Below are 16786 nucleotides of genomic sequence, written 5' to 3'. Positions count from 1 at the left end.
CTATTTTTCAATATTTCTTTTCTTTTCACATACGAATATTTTTTTTTATGTACATTTAATCCTTCTTATAAGTATAATTTTTCCTCTTAATAAATAAGTTAAAATTAACTTCAAAATTATAAATAACAAATAAATTAAAATTAAATTAAATTCAAAAATGCTTTTTAAATTGGTTCTCATTTTAATATTACCCTTTTTTTTCTACCCACAAGTTGGGATATAACCTAGCCATAATTAAGTGCCCTGCTGTACCGTCCTTAATCAACTTGCCTTCACCATAACAGGTCCGCGACTGGGACTGGGTGGATGTTTTGTTGTCTCAAATAAGCCTATACGATTCTTGTCCCACGTATTTCAATTCCATTTCCCAAAGAAAATAAATAAATAAAAAGAAAAAGGAGGGAGAAAAAGAGCAAAAAAAAAAAAAAAAACAGAGTTCAACAGCAGATAAAACAGAGTGTCTTTGAGATTTTATGTATGACTGGAAGTAATTTGCCTTGTAGTGGGCAATCATTAAGGATATTACAAGTGAACAACGTAAAAATTCACTAACCGTGACAAACCCCCAAACCACAAAAATAACCAACATTTTCATCTCGAAAATGGAAATTCACCGGTCATCTGCTTGCATGCCCCTTGGATCCTCTTCTCCACGAGAGTACTGGCCTCTTCTAGGCTGCTGAAGGGGCTCTCACAAATTCAACATGCCCCACCTCGGAAAGAGCTGCAATGAACGGCTCCAAATTCACCTGCTCCCCCGGCAAAACACTGCTGTAATCATTCGCCATCATCCTCGTCTTCTTGTAATCCAATGACTTGTCATTGTATATCTCCCACCATTTGTTTACCAGCATCTTAATGTCCTCTCTCTGCATGTTGTCCTCCTTCCCTGTGTACCTCCATGGCTTCGACCCCTGGTATACCGTTCACAAATATTTGTATTAGTATACATAACCACCACAGGTTATAACTTGCGAATTAATCTCCCAAAATCAATCTTCTTTGGTACTCACCGCTGCACAGTAGTGAACAACTTTCACTTTATCAAGCTCTACATTCTCAGGATGCCGCCACAGCATGGCAAGGACAAGATTGTAGACCAGAGGAATAGGCTTATATACATCGCTGAAGTACATATTCAAGAAATCCTGCCAAAAACACATACACATTTTCCTAAATAACAAAATCCCAGAACCACAACCGGATTATGTTGGAAGAATATCATCAGCAAAAGCTTATGTGTTTACCTGCTCTGCAAAAGGGGTTGCAGGGGTGATCCTGAGGGTTTCCAAGAGATCTTCATAGGTGGAGAGGCTGGGCTCAAACACGAACATGCCTGCGTTGAAGTAAAGTGAAGGCGGCTGACCCAGCTCCGCTGGCCACTGAACCTTTTCCGGACACTGTTGGCAGTATCCAATCTTGTACTGTGGCGTGTGACTCCATGTTTTCTCACAGAAACAGTCCATCACTGCATAGAAATGTCCGTCTGGTAGCTCAAAGAGGTGGTCAATGTTATCGTAGACTTGAATATCCCCATCCAAGTATATCATCTTACTGTACTCCACGAACTGATTCATACAAAAATGGCATGTAAATCTACAAATCATGCAAAGATTCATGCAAAATGACAAAAATAGTGATAGAGGTAATGAGAAAGTACTATCACGTACCTCCCAGATACGGAGCTTTGAATAATTGATAACGTAATAGGCCATGGCGAACTGGGTCTGGTTCTCGGGTGGGTAAACCGGCTCAATCTCTCTGACGATGCACCCCTGGGATTCCAGTTCTCGGCGGTGCTCCACCGGCACGTCCGGTAACACCGCCACCACAAGCGGGTAAGCGGATTTCACCTTCCGCAGCCCCTTGGCTAACCCAACAACACCTTTCACGTAGTCCCCGTTACCGGCCAAGAAGGCCACGTATGCTCTGTCCGGAAGACTAGCCGGTTTCAAAAATCTGGACGGTTTTCCCGAAGCGGAGATGATTTCAGGAGCCATGTGAGCGAGAATGTGCTAGAGTGGATGGGAAGGAAGAGAGACGACGGTTCTAGAGAGAGCTGAGGCTGGAGAATCTGACTCTGGGTTGTCTTTCCTTCTTAATTGAGGATGCCGATGGCGCGTTTGTGGCTTAAATAAGCGATAAATGATATTTAAAATTGAAGAGGGTGAGCATAATTTGGTAACTTCATAGGTCATATGATCTTGGGTTGCCTGCTGACACGTGCCTCAGGTATGATCCAACGGTTGTGCAGTGTCACCGGGAAGGTTCTGGAGACGTGGCATGTGGAAGAGACTAGAAAGGGCTAATCAATTTCTTATGGGTTAATGGTACGCAAATTTCTTATACTTATCTTGCCTCGCCCATTCAATCTAACTTTTTTTTATTATATTAAAATAAATATATTTTATAAATAATTAAAATATTATAATTTTTTATAATTTATTTTATTAAAAAATATTTTTTATTATTATTACATATTAAAAATAAAAAATTTAAAATTAAAGTAAATTAATTTTGTACATAAAATGAATATAAGGACTTAACACCCAATCTGTTATATATTTTTAAAAAAATCTCAAACTTATTTCTAACTTATTTATTTAAATTTTAAATATGTTCCCTTAGGGCAGGATAGATAAAATAAAAAATAAAATAAAAAAGAAAAAAGAAAACTCATCTTATCATCGTTTCTATTACAAAAAGAGTATTCTATAACTAATAAAAATGTCGGATTCTCCTATTTTTATTTAAAAAATAAATTTTAATTTTTTTAAAAATAGAAATTAAATAAAGCACATTTAAGAATGTTCTCCATGTTTTAAAATGAAAGTATTTTCTTAATATTTTTTAAAAGAATATATCTATAAAATGTTTCACCAAATAGCATTATAAGTAATTTCATCTCATGTTTTTTTTTTAAATACCTTTTAAATTAAAAATACTTTTAAAATTTTTTGTTAAACATACACTTAATTTATTTTAAGTAGAATTACACACCAATCGAACTTCATGATTAAAAGAAAAAAAGGTTTATCTTTAAAGACATCCTAAAAAAATGAATTTATTTAAAAATAAATAAATTTAATGTAAATAAATAAATAAAATATTCAGTGAGAATATTATAAATATTTTTATCTTCAGTAACCGACAAAAATAGTGAAAAAATTGAGGTCCGTGCAATTCAGGGAAAGCTGAGAAAAATTTGATAGGGCCATTGGGGCGGCCACATCAACGGTAGTGGGCCAACAGCATCAAATTCGTGGGCTAACTTTTAAATACTTTTCTCAAGTGACGTGTGGCTCACAATTCTTTCAAGACTTTTCTAACCCTTTCTAATTGCTGAGCTGTATTTTGTTTGCATCTGCACGTAGGCCCGGGTTTTAACCATGGTTTAAAATATCCGTAGACTGCATGTAGGTCCGCATTTTAACCATGGTTTAAAATATCTTCAGACAGAGAATAATTAGATTTTATGGATTTATCAAATAAATATGAATATATATTTTGATAAAAATATCAATAAAAATTATTCAAAATTTATAAAAATATTTTTAAAAATTTTCAAAATAATAAAATAGATAAAAACATATATTTTAAAATTAATTTATAAGTGTAATTAATATAGATATAATTATGAAAAAAATATCTCGTAATCAAAGATATATTAGTCTTAATATATAATTTATTATTTATCTTATCAAATTAATTTTAATTTACAAATTATTATAACTTCATTATTATTATTTTTATATTTTAGTTTTTTTTAATAAATTTATATTTTTAATATTTTAAAATAAAGACATTCAACATTAAAAGGATAAATATAAAAAATTTAAAAATGAAATGATAGTAATTTTTTAAAATAAGATTAATGAGATATATTTAATATTAAAACTATAATTTATTTAATTCAAATGCATTTAATAATGTAAAATAAATTATGATTTATATGATTTATTAATATTTATATTTATTTATCATATAAATTATATAAAAAAAAGACTTATTAAGAATATTATAATGTTGGTTTTTATATTTTTATTAATCAATTAAATTAAATTTAAAATAAAATAATTAGAATTTTTTTTAATAATGAACTTTAAGAAATTTAAATTGAATATATATTTACAAAAGAGGTGTTGGTTCCTAGTGGTAGAAGTCTTGACTTCAACCCTTATGGCCGGATCCATGGCAAAAAACATGTGAAGGGTTGACCGCGTTAATGATGTGAGTGAGGCTGTACAAAAAACCGCACGTGGGATGTGAGTGGCGCTGTAGTGGGCTGTGGTTGACCGTGAATGGGCTATACTGAGACTGGGCTGTGAGTGAGGCGATACAAAAAAATCAGGAAATTTCCCAAAAAATCGGCAAATATGCCGTAATATCGCCAATATCATCGAAATATCGTCGATAAATCCGTCGAATCACTGAAATTTCCCGACATTTCAAACCATGGTCTTTAAGACGTTTCAGATAATAAGCGCCTTTACTGGACCATGATTAGGACCCATTTTCTTTGTCCGTACGAATATTAATGCAATTGGGCCAAGGCCGAGGCCCATCAGTTCTTATAAGGGGTCCAACGCTATCCTTGAATTGACTTTGCAGCGTCGATGGGCCATTCCAAGCCCATAACCTCTCGCGTCGGTTGAGTACAAATCCCAACTAATGTCCGAGTTAACCAGTGTTGGAAAATCAATACCCAACTCCATTTATCTCCTTGGAATTAACTTCCTATTTAATTTAGTTTTTTAAAGATATCAAAATCACAAGTTATATCTTAGTGGGTATTTGATAAACCAACTTAATAATTTAATTTAAATTATTAAATAAATTAAATATATTTAGTAAAATGACTTATAGTATGATCTAAAATAAAATTTTAATAAGTAAAAATGAATTAACTTATTTTTAAGTCTATATTTTTATTTTATCTTTTTATCCATATTTATCCTAATTACCTTTATGATTTCTTTTGTTTTTTCATTACTTCCATTATAACTCTACATTCTATATCCATATTATAATTTATAAATATAAATATGTCAATTTGATGATTTAAAATAAAATTTAAGTTAATTTTATTATACAATTTTAATACTTAAAGTAAAAATTAAGTATAAGTCTTAAATTAACAATTTAAGTATAATTTAAAGTCAATTTAAATTATTAAGTAATAAGTATTAAGTTTTACCAAACACCCTCTTATTTTTATATAAAAAATTTTATACTTTATATAAAATATTTTAATTTTAAAAATTAAAAAAGGAAAATATATATAAATTATGTTTCTCTTATTGTTTTTTCACCCTTATGTTTGGTTCTTGAAATAAAGAAAAGAAAAAAAGAAAACTATAACAAAAGGAAAAAAAAAATATAAAAATTTCTCTTGTTTATTCAATTATCGAGGGGTGTTTATTTTTTTGGATTTTTTCATGACATCCCCATATAAAAAAATAAAAATCATTCTCTTTAATTTTTATTTTTTTTTGTAATTTTTTTAATATTTCTTATAAACCAAACATAATTGAAAATAAAATAATAATTTATTTGATTAGTCTGATAAAATGTTTGTTTAAATATTGATAATAATAAATGGGTTTCAAATCTGGCATAATTTTTAGTTTTTTTTTTTTATATCTATAAACATAAAATTAATGGCAGAAACAATGTGCGCTAAATGCTTGTCTTAAATCATTTTTTGTCCGTGTTCGGGTGAACCAAGGCCATCCAAGCTAAGACCCCTTCTGAGATTTCTCCGCCCATTTTGGAATGGGTTAAAGGAGGCCCATTTCATATTATGGCTCCAGCCTATGGTAAGCCCAGCCCAAAATTAAAGGTGTCAGTGTCAGCCCAATCCGGCCCATTTCTCAGGCGCTAGATCAAGAGATCGTCTCCAAGCTCTCGACGAACGCATCAAACATTGGTAGATAATTTCCTCGGTATCTCGCCATGGACCAGAACCAGGTGTGATATCTATGTCTATATGTAATATATGGATCGTAATGTTTCAGATCTTAGCAATTTTTATTGTCCTTTTGGTGTTTTTTGGGATGTTCTTAATAGATCTTAGATCTGTGTTTCTGAGTTGTTGCATTTTTGAGTCTAGGTGTGTTTCTGATGATTTTATGCGGAATTATGTTGGACTTTTGTGTATTGTTTCTGAGAATTCGTAAGAAAGAAACGGAAAGAAAATTTGGAATATGATAGCTGGTTGGTATGTTGGAATACGGGCTGGAGTATTATTGCATTAGCGTGAGCAAGATACACCAATTCTTGTTATTTTTATCTCAAGACAATCATCCTCTTTTGAATTTGGAGGTTTTGATTTGATAATTGTGACCGTGTTATGATTAGAATTCGAAGTAACATTTGATTAGGTTAGAATTATGATTCTTCCAGGGATATCATAATCTCTGTTTAAACCTATGGTTCTTTGATAATCAGTCAAGCCATTATCAATGAAGTCCTTTATTTTCATTTTTTGGCATATGGAAGTTTTTGTTGAGATTGCTTAAGCTAAGGAGGGTTTGTACAGAAATCTTTAACTCTAAAAATATGGAAACTAAAACACGCAATCAAACATATTGCTAATGAAACTTATTGTTGGATGATTTAAAGTTATTCAAATTATTCTTTTTCATATGGGCTTGCATTTGTTTAGGTTGATCACATATTTGTTTACCAACCAATTGATTCCATTTGGGAATTGATATATGGCGCACTTCTTAGGGACCCATTTACAAATACAATGTTAAGACTGAGGAAAGGATTTGGAATTTTTGTAGTGAACCCAATTAATTGCACTTGTAACTATGGATATTGCAATGCTACTGATGGATTGTTTGTGGAATGTAAACCAGAGTGACCTCACTGAAGTTGTTGAGTGTTTAAACCACAGAATTTTTATGGACATGAAATTATAACCTATGTCTCATAGTCATATAAAGGACCCATATTTCTTGATAGGTTTGCACTCTGAGTGATTAAAAATAATCCTTGTTTTCCATTTAAAATTGGAGCTTGCTCTTTAAACTTGTGTCTCAAAGCTTTTCTTGTTTCTAATGATTAGACACTGCTAATCAAAGTTTCAAAGCTAGTCCAACAAAACCCATGAGAAAGGAAAGAAGCAATTTTTCTGCATATGAGATAAAACCAAAACTCATGAAAGGGAAAAAAAAATGAATGTGCTGTTCTCAAAAACAATTGGCCCCTGTGAATTTGAAATATGCTATCCTGTTGGACTGACTGTTGTTATAGAGTTTTGCTCTCTCATGAAATTCAATCGAACTCCAACCAGGACCCACAATGGCTTGCTTAAGATTACTTCTCATATTCTAAGTAACATTATTATTACTTCAATGTGCAGCCAGCAGGGGAAAATTATGCCAACCCAAAGACATGCTTCTTTCATGTGCTCTTCAAGGTGAGTATGTAACTGTTACTCAGCATTTTTTTTGTTTAATGGAGTCAACCTAACTTTATGATTTGGCGTTGTGAACTTTGACAGGCTGCGGCTTTGGCATTCTACATTCTTTCAGCATTGTTCTTTGACAGTTTTGTGATCATTTTTGTGGTTACTGTTGTTCTTGCTGCCCTTGATTTTTGGGTAGTCAAGAATGTTAGTGGAAGGATCTTAGTTGGGCTTAGGTGGTGGAATGAAATAAATGAGCAGGGTGAGAGTGTGTGGAAGTTCGAATGCCTTGACCAAGAGGTTGCTAATTTATTAGTGCATTAAGGCTTGACTTTCCTTTTTGTGTCTATGATACTTGATTTAGCATTTTCATACTCACTCAACAAATCATTTCATCCAATCCCTTTAATTATTTTATTTGTTTTTGGATGTAGTCATTGGCTCGGATGAACAAGAAGGATTCTTGGCTCTTTTGGTGGACAATTTACCTTAATGTAAGTAAATATTGGTTTTAAGGTTGCAGAGTACTTGCCCAGTAACATGATTGTTGCATAATTATTGATGGAAAGTAGAGAAGACAAATTTATGCAAGAAATGTTTTTTAAAGAGCATGCATATGTTTTTTCCTTCATTTCCCTTTTAGTGAATTGACATATTTCTTTAATTTGTTTGGAGAGGATGGTATCAATGATATTGAAGTGTGGAGGTTGAAGGGAAGAGATGATTTGAGGACAAGATTGATTAAGTGATAGTAAAATAAGATAAAATTTAGAGAAAACATAAAATGTTTGTGAGAACGCTAGAAAGAGAAAGATTTTTTTTTTTTTTTTTAATACAATTGACTTTACTCATAAATAAATAAAAAAAGGAAAAAAAACGCTAGAAAGAGAGAGTTAAGAGAAAAAAAATGAGCGAACTTAGTTAGTGATCCAAGAGCTCTAAATTATAAGTATATAGCTCATTACACAAAAGAAGTTTATAGTGAATTCTACAGAAGTATTTTGTGTACAACCGAAATGGTTATAACTAATTCTAATTGAATCCCTGAAATATTGACATAAGAGGACTATTAGAGCTGAGACTAAAACCGTTCTAGCAATTCATAACACTTAACATCCCCTTAAGTACACAAGTGTAGAAACAACCGTGAGCTTGCTTCAGAAACTAGCTTTTGAGTAGGCAAGGCTTTAACATCAACAAGATCGTTCATCAAATGAAATGAACCAAACATAAGTGTCTTCTATAGAATATGCTTGTGCACAAAATGATAATCAATCTCAACATGCTTGGGACTAGAGTGCATCATAGGATTAGCAGCCAGGTAAGTCATACTAAGATTGTCACAAAGGATGATAAGAGTGCAAAGAAGAGGAACATGGAGCTCACAAAGCAAAGACTGGATCCAAGTGAGCTCAATTGTAGCATTAGCAAGACCCTTGCACTCAAACTTTGCGCTCGAGTGAGAGACCACCTTTTTGCTAGAACTAGATACAAGTAGATTAAGAGATAAGATTAGGGTGTGCCCCCTATTTTTAGGTGTTTATTAATTCAATCTGCCTTTGTCTATCAAAAAAAAAAAAAAACAGAGATAAGATTAGCACCCAAAAAGACACAATAACTGCTAGTACTACTCCTATCATGAGGACAACAAGCTCAATTGGCATCAATATAATCTAGCAGATCAAGAGAAAAATATGGCTGCAAAGAGAGACCATAGAGAGAAGAGCCCTGAACAGGACAGATAACTCTTTTGACTGCTTGAAAATGAGCCAAGGTAGGTGCATGCATAAATTGAAATAGTTTATGAACAGTATAGGAAATACCCAGCAGCATTATAGTGCAATATTGCAAAGCACTAACCAAGCTACAATACAAGTTAGGATCCTCCAATAGTTCCATCAGAAATAAAGAGAAGAGGACTAGAGGACATGGGAGTGGCCATAGGCTTTGCATGAGATAAACCAACATGATTAAGAAGATCCTGAATGTGTTTGTTGAACAAAGTTTAGAGTAGAACCAAAACGAACAACCTCAAATACCAAGGAAAAAGCTGAGAGGTCCTAAGTTCTTGAAAGCAAACTGAGAATTAAGAGAAAACATGAGCTACTGAATAAGCAAATTACCACTGCAAGTCACAAAAATATCATCCACATAGACTAAGACAACCAACATGTCTTGATGCTGCTGATAGACAAACATAGAAGTATCAACTTTGGAGATGCAAAAACCACGTTGGAGAAGAGCAGTACTAAGCTTGGTAAATCAGACTTGTGGAGCCTGTTTCAACTCATAAAGCACCTTGTTTAATTTACACACATAATTGGGTTTGTGCAAGTCCACAAACCCCTAAGGTTGAGTTGTAAAAATTTGCTTAACCAAGTCATCAGCGAGGAAAAGCATTATTGATGTCAAGCTGTTGAAGATTCACCCCTTGCTAAGGCTAAAATAAGAGCAACCCGGATGGTAGTGGACTTCAAAATAGGACTAAATGTTTTAAAATAATAAAAACCAAGAGTTTGATGAAACCCCATAGCCACCAATCGAGCTTTATACTATTCAATACTACCATTGGGCTTATATTTCAACCTGTACACCCACTTACATCTAATTACATTCTGATAAGGAGATTGGGGAACCACAATCCAAGTATTACTCATACCCAAGTGTCATAGCCTATTGCCATTCAGTCAACTTAATGGCCTCACAAAAAAGGAACTTTCACAAATTTTGGAAGAGGAAACGAGGTTGGACAGACACAACCAAGGCTTAAAAATACTGTCATTGTCACGTGTTATCATTGGATGAGTACTAGTGAGGATAGGAGGTGGTAAAGGATCGAAAGGAGAAGAAGGAGGGGACACAAGAGCAGGGGAAGAAACCAAAGGAGCCAAAGAAGGTAAAGAAGTAGGAGAAGGTTGTGATGATGAGGAAGGTGAAGTAGAAGGTAAAGAAGATGCAAAAGGTGAAACACAAGGATTAGAAATTAGAACTGGGATATTGACAAAATTGTTACTAAAATTACCTTGGCTGTTGCCTCTGCTTGAGTTGCCATTGTTTTTGTTGTAGAAACCACATCCACAACCATGGACAGACTACTGCTGATTGAATTCTTGCTAGCCTGGATTCTGATTTCCTCCTTGAAACTTGAAGTGTCCAAGCTTTTGATTCTTATTGTTGTTTCCTTGACATTGCATAGAAGCTACATTCACCTGATGAAGATTTGTCTCATCAATGGCATGTTGTTACTCCAAGCAATGCTCATGAGTGAACAACATGCTGTGGATCTCTTCTACACTCAAAGTTTCATGTCTAGAGATCATGGAAACCACAAAGGAGTTGTGATCTATGTCTAATGCTTCAAGCAAGTAGAGGATTTGATCTTGTTCAGAAATTGATTCTTTGATTGCTACGAGATTATCTACAATGGTGTTCACCTTGAGAAGATACTCCATCATGTTTTAGCCACCTTCCTTCATAGTTTGAAGTTGAAGGCAAAGTTGCATAATTAGAGCCTTTGACATGGTGGAGAAGATTGTCTCGATAGCATTCCAAATCTAAGAGGTAGAATTGAGACTGATGATCTGAGACATCACACTTTCAATTAGGGATGAGTAGATCCAACTCATTTCACACGAAGACTGTCATTTTCGCACGGTCGTGCGAAATTTAGTGGAGCAATAGCAAAGAGCTTTCTGGACCATTTCGCACAGTCATGCGAATCTGCAACATTTGATTTTTGAGCTTCCCTTTGTCATTTTTTCCATTTCCTTCTCTTGATTCCACCTTAACTACTTCCAATTAGCTCAAATCCTAGTCCAAACCAATTGCATTACTTTTTTTCATTATGCATTTGGATTATCACCAACATTATTTGTCCTTGCTAGAGATGAAAATTGGATTCACAATCTCATAATTCTCAAGAAACCCTAGTGGATAGGGTTGTTGATTACTACTCAAAAGCAACATATTTTAGGTAATAATTCTCATGAGATTCACATCTTTTGAGTAGTAATTATGCCTAAAATGTCTAATTAATATGTTGTTGCCCTTGCAAGAGTTACTAACAAGTTTTATGAAGTTTTGGAATCATTTCAAGGTATGATTTTGATAAATTGGTGACAAAAGAAATGAATCGAATTGAAGAGGACAAATAATGTTGGTGATAATCCAAATGCATAATGAAAAAAAGTAATGCAATTGGTTTGGACTAGGATTTGAGCTAATTGGAAGTAGTTAAGGTGGAATCAAGAGAAGGAAATGGAAAAAATGACAAAGGGAAGCTCAAAAATCAAATGTTGCAGATTCGCATGACTGTGCGAAATGGTCCAGAAAGCTCTTTGCTATTGCTCCACTAAATTTCGCACGACCGTGCGAAAATGACAGTCTTCGTGTGAAATGGACGAAGCTCATGCGAAATTGTGAGTTTGATGTTAAACTCCAGATTTGTGGATTTGGAAGGTTCTAGAAGACCAATGAGAGGTTGCTAAGTGTCCACCTGACCTTGGCCTATAAATAGGAACTTGAATTTCTTATTAAAGAGCTTTTGGATACTTTTGATTGTAGAATTTTCTAGATTCTCTCTTAATGAATTTTATTTTTTTTCATTTTCCTTCATTTTCTTTCTAGTCAAACATGCCTTGTGAGACCAAATCTCCAAGCATAAGTAGTTAAATCTTGTTTTTCTCGAAGAATGGAGGATCTAGAGGCAAGATCTATGGTGAATTAGAGAAATGAGTTTTAATTGCAAAGGTAATTTGATCCAATTGATTGATTACTTGAATTTTGAGGATTTCTCTCTTCAAATTATTTTGAATGACTATTACATTGCAAACTAGATAGATTCATTAAATTCTGAAAACTAGATTTAATGAAATCGAATAGTTGCATTGTATGAATCATTGGAAGATGATTTAAGATGAATTGAATATATAGTTTAAATTGATCTCTTGGAATAACCTAATTTGAAGAGAAATTAGGTATAGAATTAAAGCTAAATTTAAAATCGGTTTAGATGAGAATTTAGGTTTTTAATCTAACTTGATGAAAAATAGATCTCAACATCTATTCACCATAGAGATTGTTTTCTAGAAAATCCTAACTCTTGAGAGTTTTTTTTCTTATTAATTTCCTTTTATTTTACATTTTATTGTTCATTTCATTTCATTGTTATTTTGAATTTTTATCATGAATTGTCAATCCAATTTCACTTGATCACGATTATTTCTTTTCCCCTCATTAAAGCCTTAATTACTGGAAATAATCCATCCCTATGGACGACACCTAAGACCGCTATACTATACCGTAGCTTTTGCTAAAAAAAAAAACCTTTTGTTTGGGCAAGAGTTATTTTAGCATAGTTGAATTAGGTTATAAATTTTGTTTTGATGCAATAAACGACAAAAAATCAATTGATCAGTTGTAAGCCATTAGCAATCAAAATGTTGAGCATCTGAGTACACCATAGGTGATAATTCAACCGATCAAGCCTGATGGTGAATGCTTGATTCAAAGATGGCATAATCGGAGTAGTGACTTGCGCATTTGAACTCAAACCAATGCCACTTCAACTCAAACCAGCACCATTATAGTGAGGATGAGTAACATTGGAAGAAGAGGAACCTTTGGACGCCATGGAAGCAGGCCTTCAAGGATCAAAAGCTTTGATACCAAGATAAAATTCAAAGAAAACATAAAGTGTTTGAGAGAATGCTTGAGGGAGAAACAGTTAAGAGAGGAAATGAGCAACTCAGTTAATGATCTAAGAGCTCTAAGCTCATTAATCAGAGAAGTTTATAATGAATTCCAGAGAAATCTGACTTGTAGAACCAAAATGGTTATGATTGATTCTACCTAAATCCTTGAAATATCTGCATAAGAAATGGTGACTATTAGAGCTAAGACTAAACTTGTTATAACAATTCATTACACTCAATAAATCAACCTTTCATTTATGCTATTAAATTCTGGAAGCAAGAGAAACAAAACTTTGTAATGGATGAGTGGAGTTCAAATGAAGATCTAGAGTTTGACTAGTGGAGGGACAAGGAATTAAGGGCAGAGTTATAATGAACAAAATCCAAAAACTATAAGTTGTATAATTGCTGATAGAATGACAATTGGGTGCAAAGGTTTGGTCATGTGCTACAAACAGAAACAATTACTGTCATTAAGAAGCAGCATGGTTGGTAATACATGGATGAGGAGAGGACTAAAGGACCTAGGCTGAAGTTGTGAAAAGGGAGGTGAGGGCATATGTTTTACTGGAAGATATCATTTAACTAAGTGGAGTAGAAAAATCAAGACTTCTATGGCTGTGCCAAATATTCAGGCTTTAGGCTTAGATAAATGGAGTAACCTAGCAAAGGCGAAAAATGGGGAAAATACTGTTTTGAAAATTTCATTTTATAGGTAACTAGTGATTGCTTAGAAAGATGGGAAAATAATAAGAGGGCTTGGTGATATTTAATACATCATTTAGCAGAATATAAATCATCACGCTTTGCTCTCTGTATTGACAATGGATTTTATCTAGGCCATGCAGCATTGAAAAGTCGATAAATATCTTTGAATTTTTCTTTTCATTTAATTTTATTCTTACTGTGGCTTTTTTTCATGCAGGCTGTTGCCTGGATCTTCCTAGGAATATTTTCAATCATAAGATTTGAACCTGACTATGTCCTAGTTGTGGGCGTTTGTTTGAGCCTCAGCATTGCAAACATTGTTGGATTCACTAGATGTCGCAAAGGTATGCAGCTACATTTCTTTCGACCCTTTCCTATATTTAGTAGCAGTATAATATTGTTTGTTTAGAGGTGATTTTTAATGCTCTTACATACCCATGCTTATAAACCTTAAGCAAAAGAGCATTCTTTTCCATGGGTGTGAAAGGATTACATAACAAAGAATAATTTTGCTAAAAAATGGGTCCATCATCACTTATGTCCTTCTCAGTGATGTTAGCCAAATGGCTGGACGTTCTGATATAAATCAATTTCATAGGAGTGTTCTGACTTTCCATGTCATCATCATTTTCGAGCTGGTTGATCCTCATGAAAAGTGTTGCTTTCATCCACTTGCATTTTTGCCATTTGGGTCAGTATTGAGATGCTGGGGCCTCTGAACTGGTCAATAAAAGTTCCTTCTAAATTAAGGAACACTAACGCTGGTATTGCGTTTAATGCATTGAAATAGAAATGCACGAAATGTTTTAGGAAACTCTCGTTTTCATATTCTAGTGTGATGACTCTCAAACAGGAGGAGCTCATGGATTCTGACAACCGCTTATCTAACCCTTGTTTAAGCTTAAAAACTGCTTTGCCTTTTTCCAGATGCCAAGAAGCAGATTCAACAATTTGCCACCCAAACCATTGCATCTCGTTTCTCATCAACATTGCAATCAGCATTCAGTGTTGTATAAGGTTCCCTGAACGGGAGAAGAATCACTCATACTAGGAAAGACATGAACCCCATCTTGGTCATGGCTTATTACCGGCTGATACCTGTATGATTTTAATTTTTTTTTCGTCTCCCCACTGGCTTTATCAGGAATATATGCCACTTTGCCTTTTTTTTCGGTTTTTTTTTAACTTCATTTCTTTAGCCAACATTAGATAAATATTGGAGGTCAATTTTGTGTTGTGTTGTTTTGTACTATACAAAGAGATGGAAAGAATGACTGAGAATGCTTTTAATGTTTTTTCTTTTCTGGAATTGAACTCGTTCATTTCTTGTTTAATGTACTTCAGTGTATCTGATTATTCATTGATTTAAAGTGAGGACCAACTTCAGCTGGTTTTACTGCACTCCTTAATGGGAAATTTTGTGGGCCTTTCCTTCTTAAATTGTTGAGCTTAATTAAATCTTTCCTATAGTTTGTTCATTCTTTCCCAGTCAGGTCTGTCTTTGGTGCTGCATATAGACACCAGACTCCCCGTTATTTCTTTGTTTTGCCAATGAAAATAAAAAATTAAAAAAAAAGTAAAAAAAAAAAGACACTTGATTGTTATATGCTCAAACCAGGCTCCCAGGACACTTCCAATTTCCAACACTTCAATCTGGCCCAACCTAGCCTAGGTTGGAAGACGCTGCACTACTACGCATCATTATCACCATGTGAACACCTTGAGTCTATCACGCTGTCTCATTTTTCCTAGGAACCGAACAGGATGTTGGAAGTGCATTTTCATCATTTGGGAAGAAGCATAGTCAGAATCACCCATATGCAGTCTCCATGGGAACAGTCTCCAACAGAGTCTTCGTTTCTAATGTCAAAAGTGCCATGGTATGATTCGCAATATAATAATTATAGTGTTTCTCCAACCAATTCCAGGAGTCCAAACTAGAATTGTGTGAGAAACTTCCACTCCGACCTCCAAAGAAAAAAAAAAAAAAAACCATGATTGGTCAACTGTGTGAGGTCTTCTGTTTTTTAATTAAACACCAGCCCCCCCCCAAAAAAAAAAGAGAAACAAATCAAAAACAAAACCCAAAATCATATTGAGTGGAGTAGTGATTTGGAGAATATCTCCATTTTTTTTTAATTGGTAGATGGTGTCAACCCAATCCTAATCGTTTGCATAACAACCCTTTTGAAAGCAATTAATATTCTTCAACAACCTAACTTAATTGGGCTATAACCAAAAAGATCAAATAGAGAGATGGTTTATGGGTTCGAATTGAGTGTGTTTCATGACAAATTTGCTGTGGAATGAGTGTAAATTAGGTCATAGTGGTAGCTATTAACATCACATTTTACATGGTTGGATGCATAGAAAAATCTCAATATTTGACACTACAAGTCTTACACTCCAAGCCACCATAAAAATCTCAACTCTATCCAAATGTAAATAATATATTTGATATGTTAAAATTCTCTTTTGGCTTTCAAACTCATCACCTTTTTTTCAAAGTCCTTACTTACCAACTGATCTTATAAAGTGTGCTCACCATTTTGGATTTTGCAGCCATGAGACTTTGTTTCCATGACCTTTCGGCTATGTTTGGTTCCTGGAAAATTTGAGGGAAAATGCGACGGAAAGAAAATGCAAAGGAAAAGTAGAAGGAAAGAAAAAGTGAAAGAAAATAAAAAAATAGATTAAAAGTTGATAAATTATTTTTTTTGTTACTTCAAACTCATTTTATTTATTTTAACTCATCAATATAAAGATTAAATAATTTAAAAATATATAAGTTTTTAATTAGTTTTAATTATATTTAATTTTCTTTGATATTTTTCATAGGACAACCAAACATGATAAAATCATTTTCCTTAACATTTTTTTTCTTTCCTTTGTACTTTCCGGGAACCAAACATAGCCGAGTTCAGTACATTTATTTAAATAATTTTATTAAAAATATTTTGAGTAATTA

General features: G+C 33.6%; 2 protein-coding genes across 2 annotated transcripts; one reads left to right on the top strand and one right to left on the bottom strand.

Annotated features, from left to right (window-relative positions):
• Nucleotides 1–443: 443 nt before the first annotated feature.
• LOC100255485 (galactinol synthase 1) lies at nucleotides 444–2149 on the bottom strand. The gene is made up of 4 exons (XM_002279078.5): nucleotides 1671–2149; nucleotides 1248–1568; nucleotides 1014–1148; nucleotides 444–914 (listed from the first exon to the last, which is right to left on the bottom strand). Exons 1-4 carry the CDS (start codon nucleotides 1998–2000, stop codon nucleotides 672–674), a joined length of 1029 nt encoding a protein of 342 aa, XP_002279114.2. The 5' UTR covers nucleotides 2001–2149; the 3' UTR covers nucleotides 444–671.
• Nucleotides 2150–5821: 3672 nt separating this feature from the next.
• On the top strand, nucleotides 5822–15219 carry LOC100260558 (Golgi apparatus membrane protein-like protein ECHIDNA). Its single transcript, XM_002279053.4, has 6 exons — nucleotides 5822–5970; nucleotides 7373–7429; nucleotides 7514–7717; nucleotides 7852–7911; nucleotides 14036–14162; nucleotides 14746–15219. Exons 1-6 carry the CDS (start codon nucleotides 5956–5958, stop codon nucleotides 14832–14834), a joined length of 552 nt encoding a protein of 183 aa, XP_002279089.1. The 5' UTR covers nucleotides 5822–5955; the 3' UTR covers nucleotides 14835–15219.
• Nucleotides 15220–16786: the final 1567 nt, after the last annotated feature.

This window comes from Vitis vinifera, chromosome 7 (genome assembly GCF_030704535.1).
Source record: "Vitis vinifera cultivar Pinot Noir 40024 chromosome 7, ASM3070453v1".
NCBI lineage: Eukaryota > Viridiplantae > Streptophyta > Magnoliopsida > Vitales > Vitaceae > Vitis > Vitis vinifera.
This window is presented reverse-complemented; position numbering and strand designations above follow the sequence as displayed.

Bases quoted from the DNA above. Each gene is read 5' to 3' on its own strand.
- LOC100255485 (XM_002279078.5), bottom strand. From the start codon at position 2,000: ATGGCTCCTGAAATCATCTCCGCTTCGGGAAAACCGTCCAGATTTTTG. The intron at 1,149-1,247 runs GTAAACACATAA...TGTTTTTGGCAG, and splicing joins CAACCCCTTTTGCAGAGCAG to GATTTCTTGAATATGTACTT. The intron at 915-1,013 runs GTGAGTACCAAA...ACGGTATACCAG, and splicing joins TTGTTCACTACTGTGCAGCG to GGGTCGAAGCCATGGAGGTA.
- LOC100260558 (XM_002279053.4), top strand. The intron at 7,430-7,513 runs GTGAGTATGTAA...GAACTTTGACAG, and splicing joins TCTTTCATGTGCTCTTCAAG to GCTGCGGCTTTGGCATTCTA. The intron at 7,718-7,851 runs GTTGCTAATTTA...TTTTGGATGTAG, and splicing joins TCGAATGCCTTGACCAAGAG to TCATTGGCTCGGATGAACAA.